This window comes from Sarcophilus harrisii, chromosome 2, assembly GCF_902635505.1.
Source record: "Sarcophilus harrisii chromosome 2, mSarHar1.11, whole genome shotgun sequence".
NCBI classification, from domain to species: Eukaryota; Metazoa; Chordata; class Mammalia; order Dasyuromorphia; family Dasyuridae; genus Sarcophilus; species Sarcophilus harrisii.
Window position 1 is genome coordinate 198,485,369 of NC_045427.1, and position 26,688 is coordinate 198,512,056.

At 35.4% G+C, this 26,688-nt stretch overlaps 1 protein-coding gene across 4 annotated transcripts in view; it reads left to right on the forward strand.

The window, feature by feature from the left end:
• The window catches only part of TTC27 (tetratricopeptide repeat domain 27), a 192,881-nt gene that overhangs the window by 108,388 nt on the left and 57,805 nt on the right, over positions 1-26,688 (forward strand). For all 4 annotated transcript variants that reach the window (XR_004231862.1, XM_023494608.2, XM_003757831.4 and 1 more), the window contains exons 11-13: positions 4,490-4,585; positions 10,417-10,539; positions 25,145-25,372. Coding sequence is in view for 3 of the 4 variants with exons in the window: in XM_023494608.2 (XP_023350376.1) it covers positions 4,490-4,585; positions 10,417-10,539; positions 25,145-25,372 (447 nt within the window). In the remaining variant the exon portion in view is untranslated. The remainder of the gene's footprint in view (positions 1-4,489; positions 4,586-10,416; positions 10,540-25,144; positions 25,373-26,688) is intronic.

Sequence of the window (26,688 nt, forward strand, 5' to 3'; positions counted from 1 at the left end):
AACTAAAGTAGAAGATTTAGCAGTGAATGAAGTGAATTGTGAAAGCTGTCTCACAAGATGGAGACAGTGTTCTAAAGAGTGAGTGAGAGTCGGCTGTGCCCCAGGACCAGGTTTCTTTTTCCAGAAATCTTGTGGTTTACAAGGAGTGGTACCTTTTCTTTGTGAGACTAAGTTGGGGCCACCTTTGCATTGAAACTCTCATATAAGGTAATTTAGTAATCCTGAAGATGTGGTTGGGTTGAAAGTTTTTCCTCATTTATGATTTAGAATGTGAGGTCATTTGTCCTGCCTAATCAGGGCAAAGATCCAGCCTATAGGGAGTGTTAGTCCGGGCTCCTATATAATTCTTGTCTGTTAATTGGGCCTTGCTTCTCCTTGTCCCAACTGCTTGTGGGGAGGGAGATACTCTTTTTCGTGAAATCATAATAAAATTCCTTTCTGCTTTTGCCTTGAGAAATCGCCTTAATTTATTTGGTGATTTTGTCCCACACAGTTTATGGGGGCTCTCCGGGATCATGTGACCTGGTGAGTGGGCGAGGTTTCCAGAGGTAGCAGGATGGCCGCCCTGCCTTGCTGTAGGCAGCCTGTGAACTTCTGGGACTTTTCCCTGCTTCTAAGGGCAAATGGCCCAGTGAGGAGAGGCTCAAGGCAAAATGAAAGTATGAAAGTCAGTAAATTGGTAAATTCTGTGGTAAATCCCAAGTGGCAGGCAACTTTCCTGCACGGAACACCAAAAGGGTAAGTACCTACATGTAAGACCCTTGAGTCCACAGACTCTGGAGGGGTACTCTGGACAGGATAGGCCTTTTGGGTGACTGGGGCTTTTGAGGTAACTCAGCCATGAGATTAACTTGTGAGACCCTTGAATATCCACCCTTGAATTGACAGATTCTGGAGGAGTACTTACAGACTCTGGAGGGGTGCTCTGAAAAATCTCCTCAAATATGCAAAATGGGAGAGCTCAGCCAAAAGTCTCCCACTGCCCCAAAATGATTACTCTGTATGGGAGGACTTTCCCAGGGCTAATTGAGTATGTCCAAATCTGTATGTAAAATAGATTTCTCTCTGTGTGTGCTGTGTTAAAAGCTGAGTGAAATTTAAGGAGTCAGCCTCTGTTGCTGGTTGCTAAATTGGAAAGATAAGCTCTTTAACTGTATATGGAAAGGTTAGTGAGAAAGCTTAAGTATGTATGAATGAGAAGAGCCTAGACTGAAAGGGATTAAAAAGTTTGAGAACTTTTGGGAAAAATGGAAAAGCAGTGTGCTACCACTTAAAAAAATTATTAATGAAATGAAGTGACATTTCTGTGTACCCAGAACTGGCCAATTTGAGTCTGCAGAAATAATTGTTGTAGAATTGTAAAAAAAACAAAACAAAACAAAATTTTTACCCGATTCTGGGATTTTTGAGAATGTTTTAAGTTACTTGGCTCTATTAGCTAAATTGAATTGGCCTATTGTGTTTTTAAGTAGGCCTAATTTACATAATTAAAAGTCTTTGGTGGGAAACTGCCCAAGGGGAAAAAGAAAAAACTACTCCCTCTCTGTGTTTTCCTAGCTTTTCAGGTTTTTGGAATCTATCTTGGCTAGGGAGGTGTCACTGACTGACCTAAATTATTCTGGGGTTTGCACTGGTGCCCCCAACATCTTTGACATGGGCCCTCCCCAGCATTTCTGGCATGGAGAGTGAGACAGTCACTGGGCCATAGACCTGCAGCCGGACACCTAAATCCAAATTTCTCCGACCCTCTTCCCCTGGGTCTTAGAATCTGTCAGTTTTTTAAAGTCCTGTGATCGGATTTGAAAGGGCAGTTTTTTGCTACCTTAAATTTTGGGGTTATGGTTTTACAATGGAATTCTGATTCCAAAATTGTATGTAATTATAAGTAAAGAAAAGTCTTACCCATTTCCTTTTTTGACACCAATCTAGTTTTGATATCTAAAACGGAGAGCATAAACAAAGAAAACAATAAACCAATTTCCTTAAGAAATATGGGTAGATAAAAAATGACCAGCAAGATGATTTCAGAAAGGCCTGGAGAGACTTACACAAACTGATGCTGAGTGAAATGAGTTGAAGACATGTATAAACTTGGGAGTGAGAAGCTTTCAATTGATGAAAGAGAGGGGGGAATTGAATGAAGTGAACTCTGAAAGCCGTCTCACAAGATGGAGATTGTGTTCTAAAGATTGAATGAGGGTCAATTGTGCCCCAGTTTCTTTTTCCAGAAATCATATGGTTTACAAGGAGTGGTACCTTTTCTTTGTGAGACTAAGTTGGGGCCACCTTTGCATTGAAACTCTCATATAAGGTAATTTAGTAATCCTGAAGATGTGGTTGGGTTGAAAGTTTTCCTCATTTATTTCTTAGAATGTGAGGTCATTTGTCCTGGCTAATCAGGGTAAAAATCCAGTCAATTTAGAGTGTTTGCCCAGGCGCCTATATAATTCTTGTTGGTTAACTGGACCTTGCCTCTTGCCTCTCTGCTTATGTGGGGAAGGAGATACCCTTAAAAAATTCCTTTCTGCTTTTGCCTTGAGAAATCTCCTTAATTTATTTCGGCCAATGGTCTTGTCCCACAGCAGGGATAAGAAATAAGAGATATACACAAATAAAAAGGATCAAAAATAGAATTTATTAAAAAAGAGTAAGGCTAGTAATCATTGATCTCAAAGTCAAACTTAAAGTTGTAATCAAGAGAGTAATCTATATTATATCTCAGCCATATTGTTTTAGATACATGTCTACATATGTGTGTGTGGATATGTATAGGTGTGAAAATATATTATATATACATGTATACATATATTTGTGCTTAACTATAGCCTCCTTGGGCGTGGTGGTGTGAGATGAAAGGAGAAAATTGTTCTATTATATTTGTTTTCTTGAAATGGAAATTTATCGTGCTGGGCACAAGACAATGTTTTGTTTTGTTTTTCCTTTTTGTGTCTTTCTTTTTCTATTCAACATTTTCTTATTTTTTAAATTTAGTATCAAATACATTTTTTTAACAAGTGTCTTAGAGATGTGTTGATGAATATGTCACTTCAGACTTTTGTCAGAGCTCAATTCAATTCTTTTGAGAGAGTACTACTCAAATTAGCTTCTTTTTCCTCATTTATAAAATGAAAAAATGAAATAAATAAAAAAATTTGGCTTAATGACCTTGAAGGTTTCTTTAAGCTCTAAATCCATGACCTATAATCTTCAGTAATCCAGTGAAACTAATATGTTGCCTCCTGTAGTACAGATTATAATCTAACAGTGGCTACCCCCTGTCTATGCCCTCCCATAAATTTGTGCAGGTTGGTTCAATCAACATATTCAGGATCTTCTGTTTTTTGACACTGTAGGAATACCAGTGGAATATGTTGACTGTCTAAAAGTTATCCCTACTTCTTGCCATGTGACTAGGATGGTTATCTGTTTTTTTCACTTACACATTTCTTTGCTGACATCCTTTACTTTCTTTTTACAAATCCCATTTTGGGGAGGTTGAAATGGGGATAATGAGTCACAGTCTTTATAATCCACCAAGTACATCTCCTTTGCTCTTTAAATAACTTCAATTCATCTGAGACTACAGTCCTTGAGACTACAAACTTGTAGCTATGCAGCAAATTAAACTAATCAAATCATACAAAAAGATGTGATTTATGCAAAGAAGGTCATGATAATTCCGAGTTGAGTAAAGATCTAAAGGAATTTGGGAGTGAAAAAAAACCCAACATACTAATTTTCCAATATCTTGGTGAAGCTGGATCCAAGCACCCTTAAGATTCTCTTAATATTGTTCTATAGTGATATGTTTGTGAAAGATGGTTGCTATATTAATTTTAATAATAGATTATGTGAAAACCACTACACCTGTAGTTGCTGTTTAGATAATTGTTCACTGTTTGCATTACTTATTACCCCTTAGGGCATTGTAGAGGTTTGTTGTGCTTTTTCAAAGAAGGCTTTTTTCTGTGCCATGCTGCTCTGTTTGTTGGTATAATTTCCTAATGTTCCATGGCCATTTGTTATTCTATAGTATGTTACACACGAGTCCTCAGCTCATCTGTCATCCAGTTTTTCCACTTCATAGACATATCATAACTGTTTTAATCAAAGCTATATTTCAGTAATATAAAGAAAACTTTATAGTCAGGATAATTCTGTTTTTGTTTATGATCAGTAAACAGGAAAATATTCTTAAGAAAATGTCTTTAATACTTATTCTGGAAAATACTCATTAGAATTGGAATGGAAATGCTAATTACAATTTATTTACATTAACAAAGATGAAAATAAATGTTCTTTAGATATCTTAATTATGCCTTTGGGAACCTGAATTTTTGTGGTTAAATAAAACTATTTTTTTCCTACTCAGTTTTTTATTTGTGATTTGGTTTAAATAGCTTTTAAACTTTTAAGTCACGTGGTTATTAGAACCATCTTCCCAATGTACAGGTTTCTTAAATTTGAAAATTGATTATTCTGTTTTCAGGCTCTTGCAGATCAGTTTGAAGATAAGAATACTTCTATATTGGAACGTCTGAAGATTTTCTATTGCTGCCAGGTGCCAACACGCTGGGCTATCCAGGTTAATTTCAACTTTACCTCTTATGATGACATTATTTTAAAAGGTTTCTTAAATTGCACTAGAAATCACTGGTCTCAGAAGCTATGAATTATTAATTCAAACCACTAGTTAGCATTGACCATGTTTGAATTTTTAAAGTTTTAATTAAAGCAATTAGACATCTGGCCTGCAGAATAGAATAACTGTTATTCCCAATTGATAGGTTGTTTAAAAATCAGAATCTGCAAAATTTGGTGAAATGAGAATTTTAAAAAAATATTATATTAACCTTAAAAATTATACAGCTGTTTTGGTGCAAGCATTTGTTTTCCAAATAACTTCATATTTTTAAGGCTTAATTCTGCTGATATAGTTACATTTCAGTTATATTATTTCCAAGGGATCAAAAAGGATTTTTTTTCTTTATAGAAAGAAGGGAAATTTATTTGTTAGATCATAGCATATTAAATGTGTGCCATAATATTAATGATAAACCATTGATGCAAATGAGCATGAGAGATAACTAGGAAAAAAAGAGAATGAGGCTTTTGTGCATGATACTTGTTGCAAAGTTCAGTAGGAAGATAATCCTGGCATGAATTGCGCATGTAGATTTCTATGAGTGCCTGGCATAGTTTGAGAAACCATGAATGAGATTAGCAGTTCTTGGTTCCCACCACCCATAGTTTTTCAGTGGTATAGATATATTAATTTGATGTAATAGAATGATAGAACTGAAAAGGTCTTTGGTGATCATTTAGTCCAGGCTCCTTAGTATCCCCCTGAGAAATCTTGGGTCTAGAGAAGTAAGTTGACTTTTCCAAGAACACATTAGCTAGTAAAGAAGCTAGGATAGGAACTTCAGTTTTTTTCTATACTAATCCTGTTTTCTTCCCATTTGTCACTTTCCTGGGTTAAATAATGTGAGTTCCTCCCTTCTTCCCCCAAAATGGAATGATATATTTTCCAACCTCTGCAGGGGCAGTCTAAAAATGTCCAAGGTGATTCTACAGTTCTAATCTAAGTATTATCAAGAATAATAATTTAAAACCACTGCTATCCTAGGAAAAAAAAAAGAGATACATCAGATTTCAGGCAGTAGCTTCTTTGGGATGAAACCACTATATGTTTAATATAAATTCATAATATGAATTATATTCTTAATGTCCACTGACACATTTGTAGGTCTGGGTGCTTGCTTGCTGGAGATCTTTTTATATTTTGAGCTAGTCTGCAAAAAATATTGGAAAGTAAAAGACTTTAATACATCATTCCCAAAGTAATAGCCTTTTCATCGGGAAGGTGTTAAGTTAGCAGCTGAAAGATTTTTGGCATCTTTATGATTCTGAACTACGTAATTTGTTAAATGCTTTGGACCATGTGGCTTGTAGGATAAAAATATTAAACTCTGTAAAGTTTATGTCTGTTGAATGTCCATCTTGCCTTTGGAATCTGTCAGAAATAATCAAGCATTGCTCCAAGTTGTTGTTATTCTCACCTTCATGGCTTGGGCTACTCTGCTTCAAGAGAAAGCTATAGCGTCATTTGGGAGAGATTGCTGATGCTTTTTTTTGATATGATCTCATAGTAAACAATAACTATCCCTTTTTACTCAGACCCATTTGTGTCATTTGCTTAGAACACATTCCCATATAAATACTTTAGTTCTCTGTTTTCACTATTCAGGTTTTGAAAATACCTTCTTAAAATACTGTGATGCTCTCCAATATTTCATCTTCAAGTTACATATAAGGATAATTTATTGTTTCTTCTGCCCATTCCAAATGATGCATTGTATTTGATTGTCCATATTTACTTTTGAGAGGCACCATGATGAAATTAATGGAAAGCTGGCCTAAAACTAGAAAAATCAGAGTTCAAATTTGGCTTTGGATACATGCCAGCTGTAGCAGGGCTTGTTAAACCTTTTCCTTTTGTGACCCCTTTTAGTCTGAGACATTTTTATATGGCCCCGAGTATAGAGGTTTATAAAGTAGGAATATCAAACATTTCCTGATAATAAATCATAATTTCATGACCTCATTCAGTTATAAGATCCCATTTAGGGTCATGAGTCACAGTTTAAGAGACTGGAAGCTATATGACCACCCCAAGATAATTCTTTCCTAAGATAATTCTCTAATATATATCATATATTATATAAACATTAATTATGTTAATATTATTAAATATTAATTACATCAATAGTGTGTGTGGGCGTGTGTGTGTATAATTCTCAGTTGAGGTGTCACCTACACATTCCCGCAATCATGTGTGTATATTTCATTTGTGTGTGAATATATGTATATGTACACAATTTTATATATGATCAATATGTATTTTTTTTTTTTATTTAATAGCCTTTTATTTACAGGATATATACATGGGTAACTTTACAGCATTAACAATTGCCAAACCTCTTGTTCCAATTTTTCACCTCTTATCCCCCCCCCACCCCCTCCCCTAGATGGCAGGATGACCATTAGATGTTAAATATATTAAAATATAAATTAGATACACAATAAGTATACCTGACCAAAACGTTATTTTGCTGTAGAGAAAGAATCAGACTCTGAAATATTGTACAATTAGCTGATCAATATGTATTATATATATGTGCATGTGGTACTTGCCAGTTTGTGTGTGTATGAAAAAGAGAGAGAAAGCAACAGGGATATAGTAATATACAAAATGTCTCAAAAATCTTAGTGCAATTTAAAGCCTTTATGTGTGTGTATCACACATAAACAATCTATATATATTTATACAGAGTAATTTTTTTTTTTTAATCTTAAGGGTACCCCTTTCAGGTTTCTTTCTTTTTATTATTTTGTCATTCTGGGAACATATAAAAAAACCTTCAATGGCTTCTCCTTATTAAGTATTTGTTACACAATGAAGTGATTCAGGCCCTTTCCAATAGACTTGTGATGGAGAGATCCATCCACATCCAGAGAGAGGACTATGGGGACTGAAAGTGGATCACAATATAGTATTTTCACCTTTTTTCATCGGTTTTTTTTCTCATTTTTTTCCTTTTTGATCTGATTTTCTTGTGCTGCATGATAAGAAGAACTATATGTTTAACCTATATTGGATTACTTGCTGTCCAACAGAGGGGGTAGGTGGGCAGAGTGGGAGAAAAATTTATAACAAGGTTTTGCAAGGGTGAATGTTGAAAATTATCCATCTGCATGTATTTTGAAAAATAAAAAAGCTATTAAAAATATGTTATAAAATTTTTAAAATTTTTCCTCATACTAATCTATGTAAGAATTTAATAAAATTTTAGAACTTCAGGAATGTAGCCATCAACATGTATAATGAGACAGATTGCAAGCCTTCTATCCTTTTAGATGGATTTCAAAAGTTACTGTGGCTGAAAAATTGGTCCTTCTCCAGCCAACGTGGCAATGAATTGCTCAATATTTAGCTGGAAGGTCTTAACAAGTTTTGCAAAACCGAGGTATAGTCCATCATCAGACCTTGTTGGTGCAGGCCACTCTAAGACTTTTTTGCTTGCTGTAATACCTAAGTTTGTGGTGTAGTAATCAGGTCTTTGAAAATCTCCAATTGTTTTCCTCATCATAATGATTGAGGGGCTTTAAGTGGAAGAGTGTAGGGTTTCATTCAAATTGAGATGTTACAATACTTGTAGGGTATCACATTTTTGGTTTCAGAAGAGTATGGTGATGAATAGAATTGCCAATTAACATCCTGATCTCATGAAGATGGAGTGTCTTGTTCAGGAACCTTATCTACTTTCTTGTCTTTTTTCTGCCTTCATTTTTAGAGTTATTAGCTGCCAAAATTTAAAAGTTAGTTCCCCATCATGGGAACGAGTTACATTAAGTAAGTTGATCTTCTCCAGGAATATCTCTGGTATATATTTGAAAATATGTTGTAAAAAATATTTCTTTCAAGTTGTTTATGATGCATATCTGTAAAAATACTGCTAATTGGGTAAATTTAAAATATTGTGGTAATAATGTATTAGAACCTCACTGATTTGAGGTTTTAATGGTTAGGCTGAAGTGAGTAAAAGAATTGAGCCTTGATTATTATTATTTAAAATTAAATATTTGTCATTTTCCAAATGAACCAAGTTCATTGTGAATGTACCAATATTTGGGGCAGTTTGTTTTATTAAATGTGTGGATACTATCAATTTGTCCTTGCTAGGGTACGAGCTATCTAGCATCTTGAGGAAATGTAATAGTTCATTTACCCTACATTTTCATGTAGACTGTGCCCTAAAATATTAAAACATATTTATTTTCACCACTGGAGATGAAAATGTCATAAGACGTATCACATTACAGATTTATGTTAACTGCCTCCAAAGAGCTTTCCTTTTTGAATTTCTTTTATTTTTATATAACTTCCTATTTTTTTTTCTTTCTTTTGGACTCTATTCCTTCTCATTGCATATTATGATTTAACCCTTTCTAACTTGCTAGGATTGAGTTCATGAGCTAACTAAGTTTTTTAGGATTGTATCTAAGTTAAGTAAGAGTAAATAGGTTCTGAATGAGAGCCTCTATAGTTTACATATGAAGTTATCAAAATCACAACCTTTTTAAAAATTAATTTTTATTGGTGTTTTTTGATTTTGGATTTTCATTTCCTAATATATTCTTACCCCATAGAGCCTTTCCTTATAACAAAATTTTAAAAAGCAAGGCAGTTCGGAAAAACTAATCAGCACCTCATTCCAAAATCACATCTTTAAAAAATTATCCCTAACATGCCACATTAGTAAGATGCAACTGGCTTTTGTGATAGAAATAGGCTGGTTGGCAGCCCTCCTATAATGTGAATAAAGTACTTAAGCAATTTTGTTCTTGCCATCTATGGATGTGGCATTTCTGACTTCCCAGAGGTCCTTTCTTGCTGACTTCTTGACTAGAGTTCTAATTTGAATTGACTTGAAGAGTGATTAGCAATGAGTAGAGTATTACCACTTAGCAACAATGCATATCAATTATATAATTAAAATTCCATTAAGACTTTTGGAGAACTATGAATATAAGTGCTTATGGACATTTGAAACTCCTCTGTTCTCTTAAATATTTTAAAAGACAACTCATCCTCCTTCCTCCCTCTAGTTTTCTCATATGCATCTATCTTCATTCTTGATGGAGTAAGATCTTGGTAAGCAAACGTCAAATTCCACAGGATTCTAATAAAGAGGCTTTCAGTTTATGAGCTGATCAACTTCTCTAAAGAGAGTGATTATGATAACTGTTTGTCTCAGTGTAGACCTTCCCCCTAAAATGGGATCTCTGAAAGGAAAAGGAGTGTCAGCCTGGAATTAAGAAGACACGAGTTTAAATTTAGCATCGGAAGCTTCCTGTGTGATCCTGGGCAAATGTGATCCTGGGCAAATCACTTGTATTTGCCTGTCTCCTCATTTGTAAATCTGGGGAATAGAATACCCCAGGTAGTTGTGATGATAAAATAGATATTTGTAAAGTACTTCATAGACTTTGAAGTGTTATATACAAATACTAACAGGTTATAAATACTTGATATATGTCTCTCAAATGGACTATTATTTGACCATTGTGCATATACACATTCATATATGTGCACATATATATGTGTATCTATATGTACATATACTTACTTGTACATCGATATAACTATGTGTCTGGAAATTTTAATTATTATTAACTTGAGCAATATTGATTATGTTTCCCTCAAACCATTATGGTGTGTGTGTGTGTATGTGTGTGTGTGTGTGCATGTGCATTTGCATTGTATTCTAAATATATATAATGTTCCATGCATGGCATTCCATGTATATGTCTTCCTGTCTCTATTAAGAAATGTTAACTTGCTTTTCCTAGCGCCAGCTTGCAACTTTGCTTTTTGAATTGGGATGCACTAGTTCAGCCCTTCAGATTTTTGAGAAACTAGAAATGTGGGAAGATGTTGTCATCTGTCACGAGCGAGCTGGACATCACGGGAAGGTATGTAACTAAAAATCATCTATACTGATGTGACACTACAGTTATTGTATATCTTCTAAAGAATTTTTTTTTTCACTCTGGTATGTCTGTTTAAGATCTTCTGAATTACCATCACAAAGTGCTTTATTTAAAATGCTCTTCCAGACTTTTTTTTTTAGTTTGATGTTCTGCTTCATTCCATTCATATTGTATGTATATAATAAGTACTGAAAGTTTCAGGAAGAAGAATGAGCAATTAGAACATGTTACATTTTATTTTATTTTCCTTTCTAACTGTTCTTCCATCAGTTTTATATAGATCAGGAAACAGAAACTCCAAAATGTTTACAGAAAATTTGAAGCAAAAAATTAGAAAATTCCTTCTTGATGTCTCTAGGTTCCCTGCAGTGTAGTCAGCTGTGAGACAGAAAAGGGAGGTAACTAAGAGGGAGAACAGCTGGCAAACCCTATTCAGGAAAGACCAAAGGGTCTGAGAGTCCCTCTTGGGGAGGACAAATTGTCAAATATGTAATGCATATTTGATTCCACCCTTATATTGTGTAATAAGGAAAATATTGCAATATTCCTATTTGTTGCTAGTGTTCTTGGTTCTCCCTCTGACCAAATGAACATAACTTAAAAGAATATCAATGAGTGTAAAAATATAACTATCTAAATAAGTGCACATATTGAAATCAAATGCCATTGTGAACTGAAATCTAAAGTAGATAAAATATGGTTTGTAAATCTAGAAAACATAGTATAAAAAAGTAAATCTCTAGCATTTACTAAGCTCTTATTTTATGCCAGGCACTATACTAAGTGTTAGGGATACAAATAAAGCAAAAGCCAGCCCCTGCTTTTAAGGAACTTACTACAATATACAAATATTATATTGAGAAGAACAGAAACAACAATATACAAATCATATACTGATTGGATAAATTGGAGATAGCAAAGGGAGGGAAACTAGAAAAAGCTTTTTGCAGAAGATGGGGCTTTAGCTGAGACTTGAAAGAAGCTAGGAAAGCTAGAAGTTGGGAATGAGGAGGAAGAGTTCCAGGCATGAAAATGTACCAAGTTGAGAGATGGAATGTCTTATGTGGGAAACAAGCAGGCTGGTATCACTGCATGAGCTGGGGTGGAGGTGAGTAAGGGACAAGAAATCTGGAAAGCTAGGAAAGGGCCTGATTTTGAAGGGCTTTAAAAGGCAAACAAGATTTCATATTTAATCCTGGAGACAATAGGGTACCACTGGAGTTGATTGAATGGAGGGATGACATGGTCAAACCTGAATTTTAAGAAGATCACTTCAGCAGCCGAATGGAGGATGGATTGGAGTGCAGAGAAACTCAAGGCAGGTGAACCAGTTAACTGTTGCATTACTCCAGGCATGAGGTTACGAGGGCGTGCACTCACTAGTGGCAATGTCAGAGGAGAAAAGGGAACATGTATGAAAGTAGAAATGTCAGGCCCTAGAAATATCTTAGAGATGAAAAATAAGAGAGAAGGATTCAGGATAACACTTGAGTTGTAAACATGGAGAGCAGTACTTTGGACAGTAATAGAGAAATTTGGAAAAGGAGAGGCTTTGGGGGGAAAAGAATGAGATCAGTTTAAGATGTCAATGGGAAACTCGATTCAAGATGTCTAATGGATGTTGGAGATATAGCAGTAGAGATTAGGAAAAATTAGGACTGAAAAGGTAAATGGGAATAGACACATGCATAGGGATGACAATTGAAATGCTGGGAGGTGTTGAGATCACCATGTTAAGTAAGATGGATGGAGAAGAGGAGAGGTCCCAGGACAGAATTCTTGACTGACCTGATGTAGGTGAACATTTAGCAAGGAAAACAGAAGCAGTGAGACAACTAAGAGGAGAACCAGGACAGAGCATTGTCTAGGAACACTTAGAAAGCAGAGAATGATAAGTAGAAGAGAGTGAATGACAGCATTAAAGGCTGCAGAGAAATCAAGATGGATAAGGATTAAGAAAAGACATGACATTTGGCAATTAAGGGATCATTGTTAGCTTTGGAGAGAGTAGTTTCAATTGAATAATGAAGTCAGAAAATAGAATGTGAAGAGTGGAGAATATATTGAGAGTAAAGGCAATGGATTATAAATGGCCTTCCCAATATATTTATTCGCAAAAAGAAGGAAAGATATAGGATGATAGCAAATGGGGATGGGTACATCAAATGAGAATTTTTTTTTTTTTTTTTTTTTTTTAAAGGATGAGGGAGACATGGACATGTTTATAGGCAATAGGGAAACAATTTATAGACAGGGAGCTATGGAGTTGAAAGTAGGGATGAGAGAACAGTCTTCTGGAGAAAATGAGATAGAATTAGATCACCTGTATATATAGAAGAGTTTGCCTTGGCAAGGAGAAGAACTATTTCATTAAGTGAGATGGTATAAAGGTGGCAGTAATGACAGAAGTTATCTAGGAGATGTGAGATGAGGAACAGGAAAGAAAATGAAATTGTTTGTGAATGATCTCTTTTTTTTTAAGTGAAATATGAGACAAGAATTTTGGCAGAGAATTTGGAGAAAGTCCACTTATTTAACCATTTACATATACCTTATGGCTTTGGGTACATAAAAGCAAGAAAGTAATAGCATAAGAGGCCTAAGATAGTTGATAATAAAAAATAATTTGTTTATAAAATGGGTACATATTCATATTTCCTTTAGTGTGTTTTGTTTAGCTTAATAACAAAATTCATTTCTATAACATGGGTATACCAATTGATTTTCTTTAGGGCAGCTGATTAAAATGAATGGTGTATTCATGAGGTGAAGCCAATTTAGACTTAAAAAATTACTCCGGGGTACTGCAGACTCATATAATTTTAGATTTTTAAAAAGGGACATGATAATCCTTTCTAGTCTACCTTCTCATTTTATAAGGAAGAAATTGAATTTCAGAGAGGCTAAATGACTTGTCAAATGTCTGGGGAATCTCATGATTTCTAACTAGATATTTTTTTTCACTAGACCACACTGCCTTTTCCCCCTAAGTAGACCATTTGCCTTGGTTAATCAAGAGTTAACTATGTAAAAGTTTCAATTAACATTTTAGATAAATAATGTAAGAGTATGAATTTTTAAAAAAAATCTGGAATCATTGACTTAGAAATATAGTATAGGTTCCTTCCTGGACCCTCTGTATATTCATTTGAAACTGAAGCAGCAAATTTTGAATATTCATCTTTGTATATCTCCTTGACATAGTAAATACTTTAAAAATGTTTGTTGAATTGAGATGAATCTAATTTTCCTAGTCTTTCCTTAGGCATCTCAAACAAATTCAACATGTACAAAACTAAATTATCTTTCTCCATAAACCCTCCATTTTTCTTAACTTTCCTGTTATTGTTGAGGGTACATACCTCTGAAGCAGTCATGCCTACAATACCTTACGCTTTCACATGTCCATATCCAACTAGTTACCAAGGCATGTATACATCCATTTAAAGCCATCAGAGGTCTACAGGATAAGTAGACTTGAGAAGTAGCAGTATAGAATTGATAATTGAAATCATGAGAGCAGATGAGATCACCAAGTGAAATTATAATATAGAGTGAGAAGAGAAGAGGGACCATGATAGAGCCCTAGGGATACTTATGATTAGTGGGCATGATTTGAATGAAGATTGAGAAGAGGAGACTCAAGAGTGATCAGTGTCACAAAAACATAGAAACATAAGGAGATGTAGCCAATAGGGAGAGATGGAAGATTAGTAAGGAGCAATCTTCTGTAGAAGGTGATATAGAATAGGATCACTTGTGTATTTAGACAAGTTTGCCTTGGCAAGGAGAAAAACTGTCTCATGTAAGATGGAGTGAAAGTGAAGGTAGTGATAGGAGGCATCTTCTGTGATGAAGATGTGAGATGAGAAACGGGAGGAAAAGAAACTGAATCTGAATGGTCTCAATTTTTTCTGGTGAAAAGAGGAAAAATCAGTTGAGAAGGTGAGATTTGCTATGACATATCTTTTGTGAATTACAGCAACACATCAGAGATCATTTAGATCCTATGAATTTCTTTCAAGATTTATCAAACACAAATACTTATGCCACCCATTTTTTGTTATATTACATTTACAGAAAAGTTTAAAAATAGCCTAAAGTTTTTTCTTGGGAAAAAATTGAAAATCAACTGGTCATTTCATTGATACAAGGAACCTCAAAGTGAAGGAACTTCCTGTACCAGTGATGGCCCGCAACTATAATGCAATTTATAATTGGAGAGAATTACCCAGAACAGTTACTTAAGTGGCTTGACCAAAGTCATACAACCAGTATGTGTCAAGAAATAGAATTCAAACTTTGTTGCCTTTAATTATGGCTTTCTATCCAATATGCATTATTTCCTCTTCCTTAAGAGGTTAGCACATGTTTTATTCCTAAAATGGCACCCCCTTATAATTGAGCAAATCTCATCCATTAGTTGATACTATATTTTGATTGAATCCTGGGTTTTGTGAAATTTTAATCTAGTTGATAGAATAATATTTTTTTAAATGGAAGATTCAGAGAAGCACAATTTTTATGATCTATAGACATTTGTGTGAGTATCCGCTCATTTTTTAGATTTCTCTCAGCTTCTTTTAGTCAGGCACAGACAACAGAAGGGGGCCATCACATGTTTGAATACAGACTGACAAAGTAGATGCCAGAACTGTTTCTCATTTGCCAGCAGTATTCCTTAGAACTCATTTGACTCACAACATTCTGTTTTCCTCTCATTTTGTAAAACAAATTTGGCCCTATTCTGAAGGGTAAGTGTGTGCTATCATTTCTGAGTTAGGGGAAGATTCTTGCTGAAAAATGTATGCTATCTAGACAAAGGTCTAGGAGGTTTTTAAAATACTTCATAAAGAAGATTTCTATATAGATTGTATTTGGACTTTTTCTTTCCTTTTTTTTTTTCCCTTTTTGTTTTTTTCACTTATCATTTCATGTGATTTTGGAGGTATCATCTTCATGCCTGTCTGCTAGTGCTTACCAAAAATTGAATGACAAGGAGTGAAACATCTCACTAGTCCTTGTTGTATACTCATACTGACAGAGAAGACAACATATTGGAGATGTTATATTCTCTCTTCAAATCTTTTCTCTCCTCATGGAAGGAAAATGAGCAATCAGATTTAAAAATCTAGAACAGTGAGTGCTGAAAGCATTGGGGAAAATTTCTTTCTCATGGTGGACAATGCTTAATAGTTTTTAAAACATGAATTAAATCAATAAATTTAAACTAATTGTGTTTCTTTCAAGTGGGAAAAATAGGCCCCAAATGGGAAATATTATATTACTTTATAATGCAAAACCAGGAAGTGATTAGTTAGTTGATCAAATGAACAGACTGCCCAAAACAGCAATTCTAATTATTCGAATATATTTTGGATATTGAAATATTGGGATATTTGTGTTGGCCATTTGTCTTCTTAAAACCAGGCCAGAGCATACTCCTGGAGGCACCTAATAATGTAGAATGCTGTGAGAGGATGTTTTACATACTGCAACAAAGATTAGTGCTAGGAACTACCACACAGAAAGAGCTGTGATTGTGAGTGACTATGTGGGGTGAGGTGAAAGGGCCTTTTGCCTTGCACTTTTCACCTCTCAGTTGTTGCTCATACAGCAAGAATTCAGCCCAGGAAGAGCCTGCCTCTTTCTTTTTCAAAGATGAAAGGATTGTGTCTGGCAGCTGTTAGGAGAGAGAGCCGTTCTCTCATTGCTTGGAGTCTTTCCAAGGCTTTTAGCTTCATTGGAGTGTCCCTGATCTAGTGACTCTCTGGGGAGGATATGTGTCCTGCCTCTCTGTTTATGTTAGGGACATCCACATGTGGCTTCTAGTGTTTCCTCGTCTCTGTCTATATCAACAAGCAAGAAGACACCCGTGTGTTTCCCTCTCTTTATTTAGGTCATAGAGAACTGACACTGAGGCATCAATTAGTGATTTCCCTTATCAGAGATCCAGCAATGTAGCAAGTCTCTTGTACTGCAACTCGATATTCATTGAATGGTCCGTGACCATACAATAGTATCTCCTGGAAATAACAGTTGCCAAAAGTGGAAGAATCCCTGCACTTGTAAGCCAGCTGCAAGCTATACGCTTCTTTCTTCTAAGAGAGCAGTTTTCTACAACACACTCCTCCTTAATGGGCAGATTGAGTCTTGACAATCACAGTTTATCCTCCTTTCATGCATCAAGCTATTATTGTCTTTTCTGATGGGGATGCAGGAACTTTTGTCTTTCTTTTTTTTTTTTTTTTTTTTTTTTTGGATACAATCCTTACCCTCAAGGAACTTACATTTCACTATGGCAGGGAAGGAAACATGTATAGGGGTTAAGTCTAGACAAAATATATACAAAGTACCGGTAAAGTAATTTTGAAGGCAGGGGAGGCTAGAGGGATCAGGTATGGTTTCTTGTAGGAGGTGATGCTTGAACTAAGCTTGGAAGGGACCTACCTAGGGATCTGGAGAAGCAGACTGACTAGAGTTATAGAAGTTGTCAGTGACAGTCTCATGTTCTGAGACTTCCCTCTTTCTCCATCAAAATGCTAGTGTTAAGTATATTGCAGATTTGTATATATGGAAAGGACCTCAAAAGTCATATAGTAAAACTCATTTTGTAGGGGAGAAAAGCAAGCCTAGGGAAGAGAGTACCTAGTGTCATAGCTAGCAAGTAGCAGAGCCAGGAATTGAATCTAGGCCTGGAACTCTAGAACTAGTGGTCTCTGCACTGAAATATTCTACCTCCAAATTAAGAGACATTCCATTCTGGCATGAGCAGTTAAAGTGATGGAATGGACAGAACCTTGTAGTTTCAAGGTTTATATCTGCTGGTTCTCCTATCTTTTGATTGTGACCTTAAGTTAAGTCATATCACTCCAAGGCCTCAGTTTCCAATACTATAATCAAGGGGTGGAAGAGTAGATGACTTCTAAGTTCCTTTGCATCTCTAAAACTTTTGATTCTCTGTTCGGTGTTTTAAATTTCCATTGTTCAGCCTGAGAACTTCATCTCTGCCCCCTTGTTGACATTCTAAGGTCAAAGAGGTGATCAGAAAGTTCTCTCCCTATAAATAGAAAGAATTCACAGTCTAGTGTGTTAAAGGATGCTAGAGCTATTATAGCCAGAGAAGATAATGTCCTCAGGTATACACCATCCTTGTACCATCTGATCTTAAGGTTTGACAATTTATTTTTAAATGTAGCCAGACAATTGTTAATGCTGTAAAGTTACCCATATATATATATATCCTGTAAATAAAAGGCTATTAAATTTAAAAAAAAAAATAAAAATAAATGTAGCCAGAGCAGGCAACTCTTTCAGTTATAAGTAATCTTCAATTTCTTATTCTTTATAATGACTATTGAACCTTCTTAACCTGGAATCATTAATGTGACCCTAACTTTAGTAGTGCTTTCTCTTAAGACTCTTTCTCTAGTAGTGGTCATTATGACTGGAATAGGCATCAAACTAGAGACTCAGAGACACACTTTCTTTGCTAAATTAGAATAGTCCAGGGAAAAAGCTATTTCTCTTTATCCTTTTTTCCAAACTTCATCTTTAAGTCACATGTCTAATTCTGCATCAGTCAAAAAATCATCCCTTAACAGAGGTCTAATTCTGTGTTCTAACTGTGAGGAGAGCTTTGTTTTCACCTAGAAATCTTAAGATCAGATAACACCAACAATTTTTCTTGCTTCCTTTGGCATTGACTTTATGGAACAATCATCTTTACAAAGGAACCCTTTCCATCTGGCCAGCAGATTCTGTTTCCTTCTGTTAAAAGAAGCTAGGCGTCTTCCTGCTTCCTTAAAGTTATGACCTATTTATTTGTGGGCAGGGCAATTTTAACTATAGTTTTGAAGGATTTTCTTCCAACTCAGAGGTCTGTAAAGCATCTGTTGTGTTCTTCATGCTCAAGTGTATTCAAAACAAAACAAACCCTAAAACCACCATTGCTTAAATCTAGCCTCCTTAAAAACAAACAAAAACAAACAGAAACAAACTTTATTGGTATGTTTGTATCATTCATTTTAAGATATTCTTAAATATCTTTCCTGTGCTCTCACTGAATTTCTCCTTGTGATGTAACAAGGAAAAACAATTAAGCAAAAGTGACATAGAGATCTCATCTGACAGCCCTTGCAATATTCTGTGCCCATAGTCTTCCACTTCTTTAAGTAAGAGTCACAGATGTATTTTGGACCTAGCTTCTTGCCAAGAATTTCATTTAATTCTTATAGTTCTAATCTTGACTCACCTCTGGTCTTCCAGCTACATAATCACTTTTTTGTGTCTGTTGATAAGAACAGCTAATTTTTTTTTTTTTTTTTACTTTGAGAAACTCCAGTTAGTTTCCAAGATTTTTTCCCCCAAAGAAACTATTGAGTCCACCCTGTCTCTTTGGGAAAGAAATTTCAACCAAGTCATTCTCTTCCATTTTGATTGACTTTTTGGTCCTCAAGCAAGATCAGAAAGACTGTAGTGGTCTCCTGCTGCTCCTTTTCTGCCTTAATAGAATAAGGGAGTGCTAGGGACTCATTTCCCCAAGAAGATGATATGTCTTTGAAGAAATTAGTAAGCAGCAGCCCCCACTACATTCTAATTTGCTGCTTTTTTGTTGTATGCATGTAAACCTGGGTTCCTGAATTATATAGCCTTAGAACACAAGTTCCAGGAGCTCCTGTCAAGCAGTGTGGTAAAGTGGAATGAATTCTGCACCTGGAGTCAGGGGTCCTGGATTCAGCATTTGACTCTACCATTTATTACCTGTATTAAGCTTCAACAAATTACTTTTTCTGTCTGAGTTAACCTTCAATAAGTTATTTTTCTGTCTCTGGGTTTTGGTTCTGCATCTATTCTGTGAAGAGCTGACCTCTCAAGTCTCTTCAAGAGTTCTAAATCAATGATTTTATGATTCTATGCTAGAAACCTGACAATGGACCATGTGGTTATCATCAGAAGAATAGCGTAGTTAAGTACAAAGAACTCACAAGGTTTGGTACCCCACTGATGAATTTTTTATTCAGCATGTTTTTTATTAAATATTTATCAATACCTTATGTTTTTATATCACCTTCATTTTAAGATATGTCTCTTTCCCTTCTATACCCATTGAACCTTCCCTTGTCACCAAGAATAAAAAAAGGGGAAAAAGCAGTTCTAGCAAAAGTAGCCAGCACATCAGTAGAGTCTGACTATATGCAGATGTTCCAACTTGTGGAAACTCACTTCTTTAAATAAAGAAGGTCCTTCGTCTTTTTTTCTTCTCTGAGTCTAAGCTTCATAGCAAACTTATGAAATGAGGTGGCTTTGTGCTTTTTGTTGGAGGGAGTAACCACACAATTGAAATCATAGACCTTGCCAAGTATTGAATGAGATTCTCTTAGTCATATACCAGTCCAAACCCTGTGTATCTTCCACTGGTGTCTGTAGGTCCTCCTTGAGGCTTTTAATGTAATTAATTGAGATCCATCATTAGGGTTTACTCATTTCCCTAAAAGTGAACTAAGAACAAAAATTAGAGTTGGGACAAGTTGGAACAAATATATTGCAAAAATAGTCCATTTTGGGGTGGTGGCAGTACTTCGAAGGCTGAAAAACCTGATAAATTTTTTGCAGATGTACTCCAGAGACTTTGCCAGAAGTTCTTTATTAAATTTTTTGCATGTTTTATTCAGCTTTTTTACCTTATTGAATAGTGTTCTACCTGAATAACCTCTTGCAAACTCAAAAATATACTTTTCTATTTGTTCATTGCTCATGTGGTAGCCTACAGTTAGTAGTGATAATTTTTTGCATGCCCTGGAGATATCCCATCCACACCTGAGATTTGGCAGAATCTCAACATAGCTTTTTATCATGCCATTACTCTACTTTAGTGCAGTCAGCCAATGCAGAAGGCACATTTTTGGATAATATTCCCAATAAGGGAAGAACACTGGATTATAAAAGATGTGCTCTTTAAAGGCTGCTAATTGAAAATGAATGCGTAAGAAGAGAGAAGAAAACCTTTTGGAAAGGAGATGGCATAGATTGAGGAGTGAAATGTGATTAGGGAATGAAGGAAACATATTGCATATAAATTCTGCAATATCATTCCTTTGTCAAGAGAGAGAAAGGTGTTAGTATTTGAAGGAGAACAAATTAATTTATACAACACATAAATTTGGCTTTAGGAGCACTGAAAAAAATTAAAAATAGGACATTTTACCCTAAGGAGGGGACTTCTTGTACTTTTTTGCTTTCTATCAGTTACCTCCTTCCACTCTCCCCACGCTCCCCAAGTTCAGCATTCTTAACATCCCACAGCTTGTGTGACAGAGTGTAATACCTTGACTCGGCATTGGTTAATAGCATATAACTGTAAAACATCAATACTTCTTCTTTACCTTAGCATGTGATTTATTGCTGCTCCTCCTTTACACCCCAGCAAAGTAAAATAGTCAAGGAGAAAATGTGTCTTGTACTCTGATTTAATTTGAAACTATGCAAATTTCCTAAATTAATTTTTGATATGAAAATGTTCTCTTTCTATAAATAAAGGGTTAGCCTCTGGAGGGACAGGTACTGTGTGTGTTCTAATTCTGGTGTCCAGCCCAGCTGAGAGTTAAAATGATCCCTGGATTGGCCCTGGTCACCATAAGGCTCTGGGGTCATGCTGCCCTTTTGTGGGTAAGAGTTTTCAAAGAGGAATTGTTGGATTCTAGGGGAAAAGTGCATTGGGGCAGGTAATATGGGTTTGGATCATGAGTTAGCCCTAAATTATTGACATGTCAAAACCTTCTTGGGCAAGTTAACTTTAAAAATCTGTATCTATACCTATGATTACATTTTGGCCTTTATTTCTCAAAATGAGTGGAGTTATGTGGAATAGGAGCTAGGGAGGCTTCAAAGTGTGGTCAGATTCAATACATGTTTGGGAGAGGAGCTACTGTTTTGTGGAAAGGCTTTTTTTGGATGACACTATTATTTTATTTTCATTTCTTCCTCTTCTCCCTCTTTGCCTTCTCTTCCTCCCTTCCTCTCTTCTTTTCTTCCTCCCTCCCTCTTTTCTTCCTCCCTTCTTCCCTTTCTTCCTCCCTCCTTTTCTTCTTTTTTTCCCTTCTTCCCTTCCTCCCTACTTCCCTTTCTTCCTCCCTCTTTTCTTTCCTCTCTCCCTTTTTCCCTTCCTCCCTCCCTTTTTCCCTTCCGCCTTCCTTCGCTCTCTCCTTATTTCCTTCTTATCTGTATCCTAACATTTTCAGGTTTTCAAAATTATACTTTTTTTTTTTTTTTTTGAAATCTTCACCCTGTGAAGTTTATTGGAGATTGCTGAGTAGGCCAACAATGAGAAGAGATGGTCTGATGTGATCCAGAAAGACTCACACCTGCAAAAGCATAAAGAAGAAGGAAGTAATTAGAGGAAAAATGGCAAAGTTTTGGAGGGGGAAATATGTATCTGGTAGGAAATTATATGGGCCAGCCTAAAGAAAACCATTTAGAACAGGAATAGAATCAGAAATACAGCTGAATTGTAGAAGCAGAGCACAGTTAAGTCTAATATATATATATATATATATATATATATATATATGTATAAAGAGGAAATAAGGCAGGAAATAACCAGTAATAGATTACTTTCTAATATGGGGGAAATGATATTTCTTTTCATGATTTTCTTATCCATTATACATAATGCCAGGATTAAGGCTCTTTTCCGAGAGAAATACAGCTTCTAGTCCTGCAGAGGTTCAAGTACTAGAAAGGATTCTCAGAAACTTTGTACCCATGTGAAATTTCTGTATAGTGTTTTAAAAATGTAATTAATATATTTGTCTATATGTATGCCTACATTCGACCCTACATGATGCATTGAACAGAGGAAAGAAAAAGCAGGATTTCAGATTCTTGCAAGCATCTCACCAACTAAATTAGTTGTGCAAACTGTTGTTCATATTCATACCAATTCCCATTGTTGCTTTTTTTTTTTTTTTTAAGTGAATAAGACTGCTTAACATTGAGGCATGTAATATGTCACAATAGCAAAGTACCTTAATCTTTAAATGATGGTTTCCAACAACTTATTGGTTGACAGAACATAGCTTTGTTCTCTAGAACTAAATGAAATCATCTCTTTAGCCTGAAAGATCTTTTGAAAAAACAACTTGGCCCTTATGTGGCCAGAATCTGCCTTTTTACATAGTAGACTGTTTGTACTAACACAGAGTGAATTTGTCTCCAAATAATAGAAGACAGCCAGTTTTTTTGTTGTTGTTGTTGTTTGTTTGGTTTTTTTTTTTGAGCCAAAACAGGTTCTGGTATCTAGGCCTCTATAGAGATTAATACTGAAAATTTAATCCATAAAATCATAGAATTGGGGGGGATTTCCAACTCTTTCACAAAATAATACTTTTCAATGAAGATAGATAAAACTGATTTGAAAGAGTTGCTGTGGCCCATAACATTCAATTGGCACTAGACAGCAAGAGTCCATAATGGTGGCAGGAATTAGGAAAATGAGAAATTTGAAATGAGACACAACATAATTTAGCATAGCACAACATTATACCATAATATACAAGACCATACACAACAAAGTGCAACATAAGCCATAATATAGATCTCTCTTCGGTGTCCTTTGTGCATTCTTACAAGCTATCCTTACATTTTTGTAATGAAATGTTACATTTGTAATGAATGTACAATTTTGTGATGAAAGAGGTGGTACTCCACCTCTTTACCCCTCTGAATCTTTGTTTTTTTTCAAGGCTTATATCAGATGCTTTCTGCCTCCATGAAGACTTTCCTGCTGGCCTCAGTTATTAGTCTTTGGTCCTTCTCCAATTATTCTATATTTATGTTGTATTAACCCAACAGAATATTAGCTCCTTGGTGGGGGAGGGAGAGAAGAGGAGTGCGGGCAAAGAGTGATTCATTTTTGTCATTATGCTTTGCAGATAGTAGGTGCTTAATGAATGCTTATTGAATAGAATTCCTTTTAAAGATGATCTATTTGTGTATTGTGTATATGTATATATAAAATATATATCCCTAAATAAATACACATATTAAATATAGAAAAGTATAAAATATTATGATAAAAATTGTCTTAAAATAAATATATAAATGATAATCTATAAATATTTTAAATACATTTACATCATGTAATATAATCATATGTCATTTGTCAATACATCACATGCCATGGATTATAATAGTATCAAAAGGAGCCATTGTTCTATTCAAGGAATTCTAGAATTTCTCCTTCCATCTCATACCAACTATCTTGACAAGGAGGCTTCTATCCTCTCCCTGAAGACCTCCAGTAGTGGGACAAGCTTGTACTAACTACCTCAATGAACTGTTGTAGGCAAACTCTACCTTTACCCTAAAAGTGTAGGCTATTTATTATTTATTATTATTATTGTAACTTTACTAGAAATGTTCCAGCAGAGGCTAGAGGACTATTTGATGATAGTAAAAATGATCTAAAGAAAAATCCTGTTCAGTTGCAGTTGGAATAGAACAACATCATTTATATAGTACTTAGTATGTGCCAGGTGTTATGCTAAGAGTGTTACATATATTATCTCATTTGAATCTCATATCAGCCTTTCAAAGTAGGTGTTATCCCCATTTTATGGTTGAGAAAACTGAGGCAAATAGAAGTTAAGTGACACATAGATAAGTGTCTGAGGCTAGATTTGAATTTGTTTCTTCCTGACTTAAGGTTCAGCACTCTGCAGTACCTCGCTGCCTTGTACATAGCCTTTGAGGTCCTCATGTATGATGAGATTCTGTGGTTCCCTTTATGATAGGTCAGCAGGTTGTCCTGCTTTCTAGAGCCCCTAAGTTGGGGATCCAGAATATACCATCTTAATATAGGAGTGAAAAAGGCAGGAGACCCATGAAGATGGTGGAAATATGGAGTCTGTTTATTCCAAGCTCTTTCCCCCTTATACACCCTCATATCCTTATGTAACAAACACAATACTGGGCACGCGCTAAGTATATACTGCGCATGTGGGACCACATAAACAACTTGTTATTGTATGTAAGTTTGCCACCTGGTATCACTTTTCCATCTGCTATCACTCTGCTTTAATCCCAACACAGATTGTCACTGCCCCACAATGCCCACAGAAGTCACTGAGACTTCTCAAGAAGGCTGAGAGGCCTTAGGGGCGGTGGGGAGCCGAATCAGACATTGTCAGCAGGTTCCCTCGAGGCTGAAGGGTCTTGTACCTTCCCAGAGTTCCCCCATTGTCTGTGGCCCTCTACATATTTCACACATCTCTTCAATCTGGCTGTGAAGTTGCATTTTTGGAATTACAGTTTAGGGTCAAAGCAGGTAAAACAAACAAAGAAGTTGACTTATTTCTTCTTTGTCACTTAACCTCAAGTATACTTGCAAGGATAGTTTATTTCTGTTGTTCATCTCTAATTCAGTCTGTGTCCAAGATGTTTTATTCTGTTGGATAGGTATTTTTAAGAAAACAATAAATGTTTGGGAACATATGGAATTCCTCTGTGATTGAGTAATGTATTGCATGCTTTAGATTGGCCATTAGTTTTCTTTATTAAGGAACCGATTTATTTCTGTTACCATCAGGCAGAAGAAATCTTAAGGCAAGAATTAGAGAAGAAAGAAACACCATCTTTATACTGTTTGCTTGGGGATGTGCTTCGAGACCACCATTACTATGACAAGGCCTGGGAGCTGTCCAATCATCGGAGTGCTCGTGCCCAGCGTTCCAAGGGGCTCCTTCATCTTCGCAACAAAGAGTTTAAAGAATGTGTGGAGTGCTTTGAACGTTCTGTGAAGATTAATCCCATGCAGGTCAGAAAACAGAATCCCACCTGCTTTTTTGGTGGTTTTATGCTCATTCCCCCTGTCTTCTACTCCCTAACCCCCCATTTACTTTTAGTGAATCAATACTCTTTTTTTTTTTTCCTATGACTAAATGGCTAAATGGGGATTATTCTTTAAGTAACTGGACACAGACCACATCCCTTATCTTTTAACATACATAGTGCAGAGGTAATATGTGTTTTCTTTGGGTACTACAAATTATTCTGTTTCCCACATCAGTGTTTCTCTCTGAACCTCATTTATACCATCCCAGGCACTTTGAACTGTGGTAAAGAGAGTGGGAATGGCTTTTAAAAGCAAAGATTTTTGGCAGAATGAGAATCATGAACTAGAGCCAGAAACACAAATGGCCCTGAAAATAGTTGCTGCGAACTAGTGTTCAAGGTAAAAAAATGTACATTTACTGGAAAAAGATCTATAATGATGAGTAAATGAAAATTATGTATAAAGTGAATACAAAGAAATGATAAACAGCCTTTAAAATTTGGCTGGAACAAAGAGGAAAGAATGATGAAAAAGTCCCAAGACCACAAATGAGAATAACAATATAAAAAACATTCTATAGAAGAATTTAGTGACAATTGAATTTAACACTAGAAATATTTGATTCATGTTAGGAGTTGATTTTTATTCATTTCATGTTTTACCTTTTTTTTTTTTTTATCTTTGCTTAATAAATTAAAAAGTACATAGGAAAGGAATAAAGAAGGAATCATGTACCCATAAAGAATTATAGAGGAGATGGAATTTGTGTTTACTACATTATCATAGAATTGTTTTCTGATAAATTCCAATCATTTCTGTATGACTTGATTTTTTCTACAAGTTTTAGAAAGAAGAGAGGGTAAAGCCTTTCTTTTTTTTTCTTTTTTTTTGAAGTGGGAGAGAGGTCAAACGTGGGAAGAGGAGTGTGCAGGGGAGATGGGAAGATGCCAAGTGAATGACTAAATCAGTTTGGTCAAGACAAAGACTTTATATAGGATTGAAATTAGAGAAAAAACAAGAAATAACAATTAGGAACAGAGAGTAAATTGCTGTAAAGTGCCAAATTAAAGATGTTTGGATTTTATTCTGCAGATAATCATGGAAAATGTTAGTTTTGAGAAGATAAAGAGGCAGTATGTGCAAAGGAAGCGTTTAGGTACAATAATCTAGTTCTCACTTTGACTCGGATAGAGAGACTTAAAGTATGAAGTAGGAAAAAATAACTAGATAGGAGGTTGTTGTCATAAAATAATCCAGTCAATATGTTAAGGCTGGTGGCAGCAGGAATGGAAAGGAAG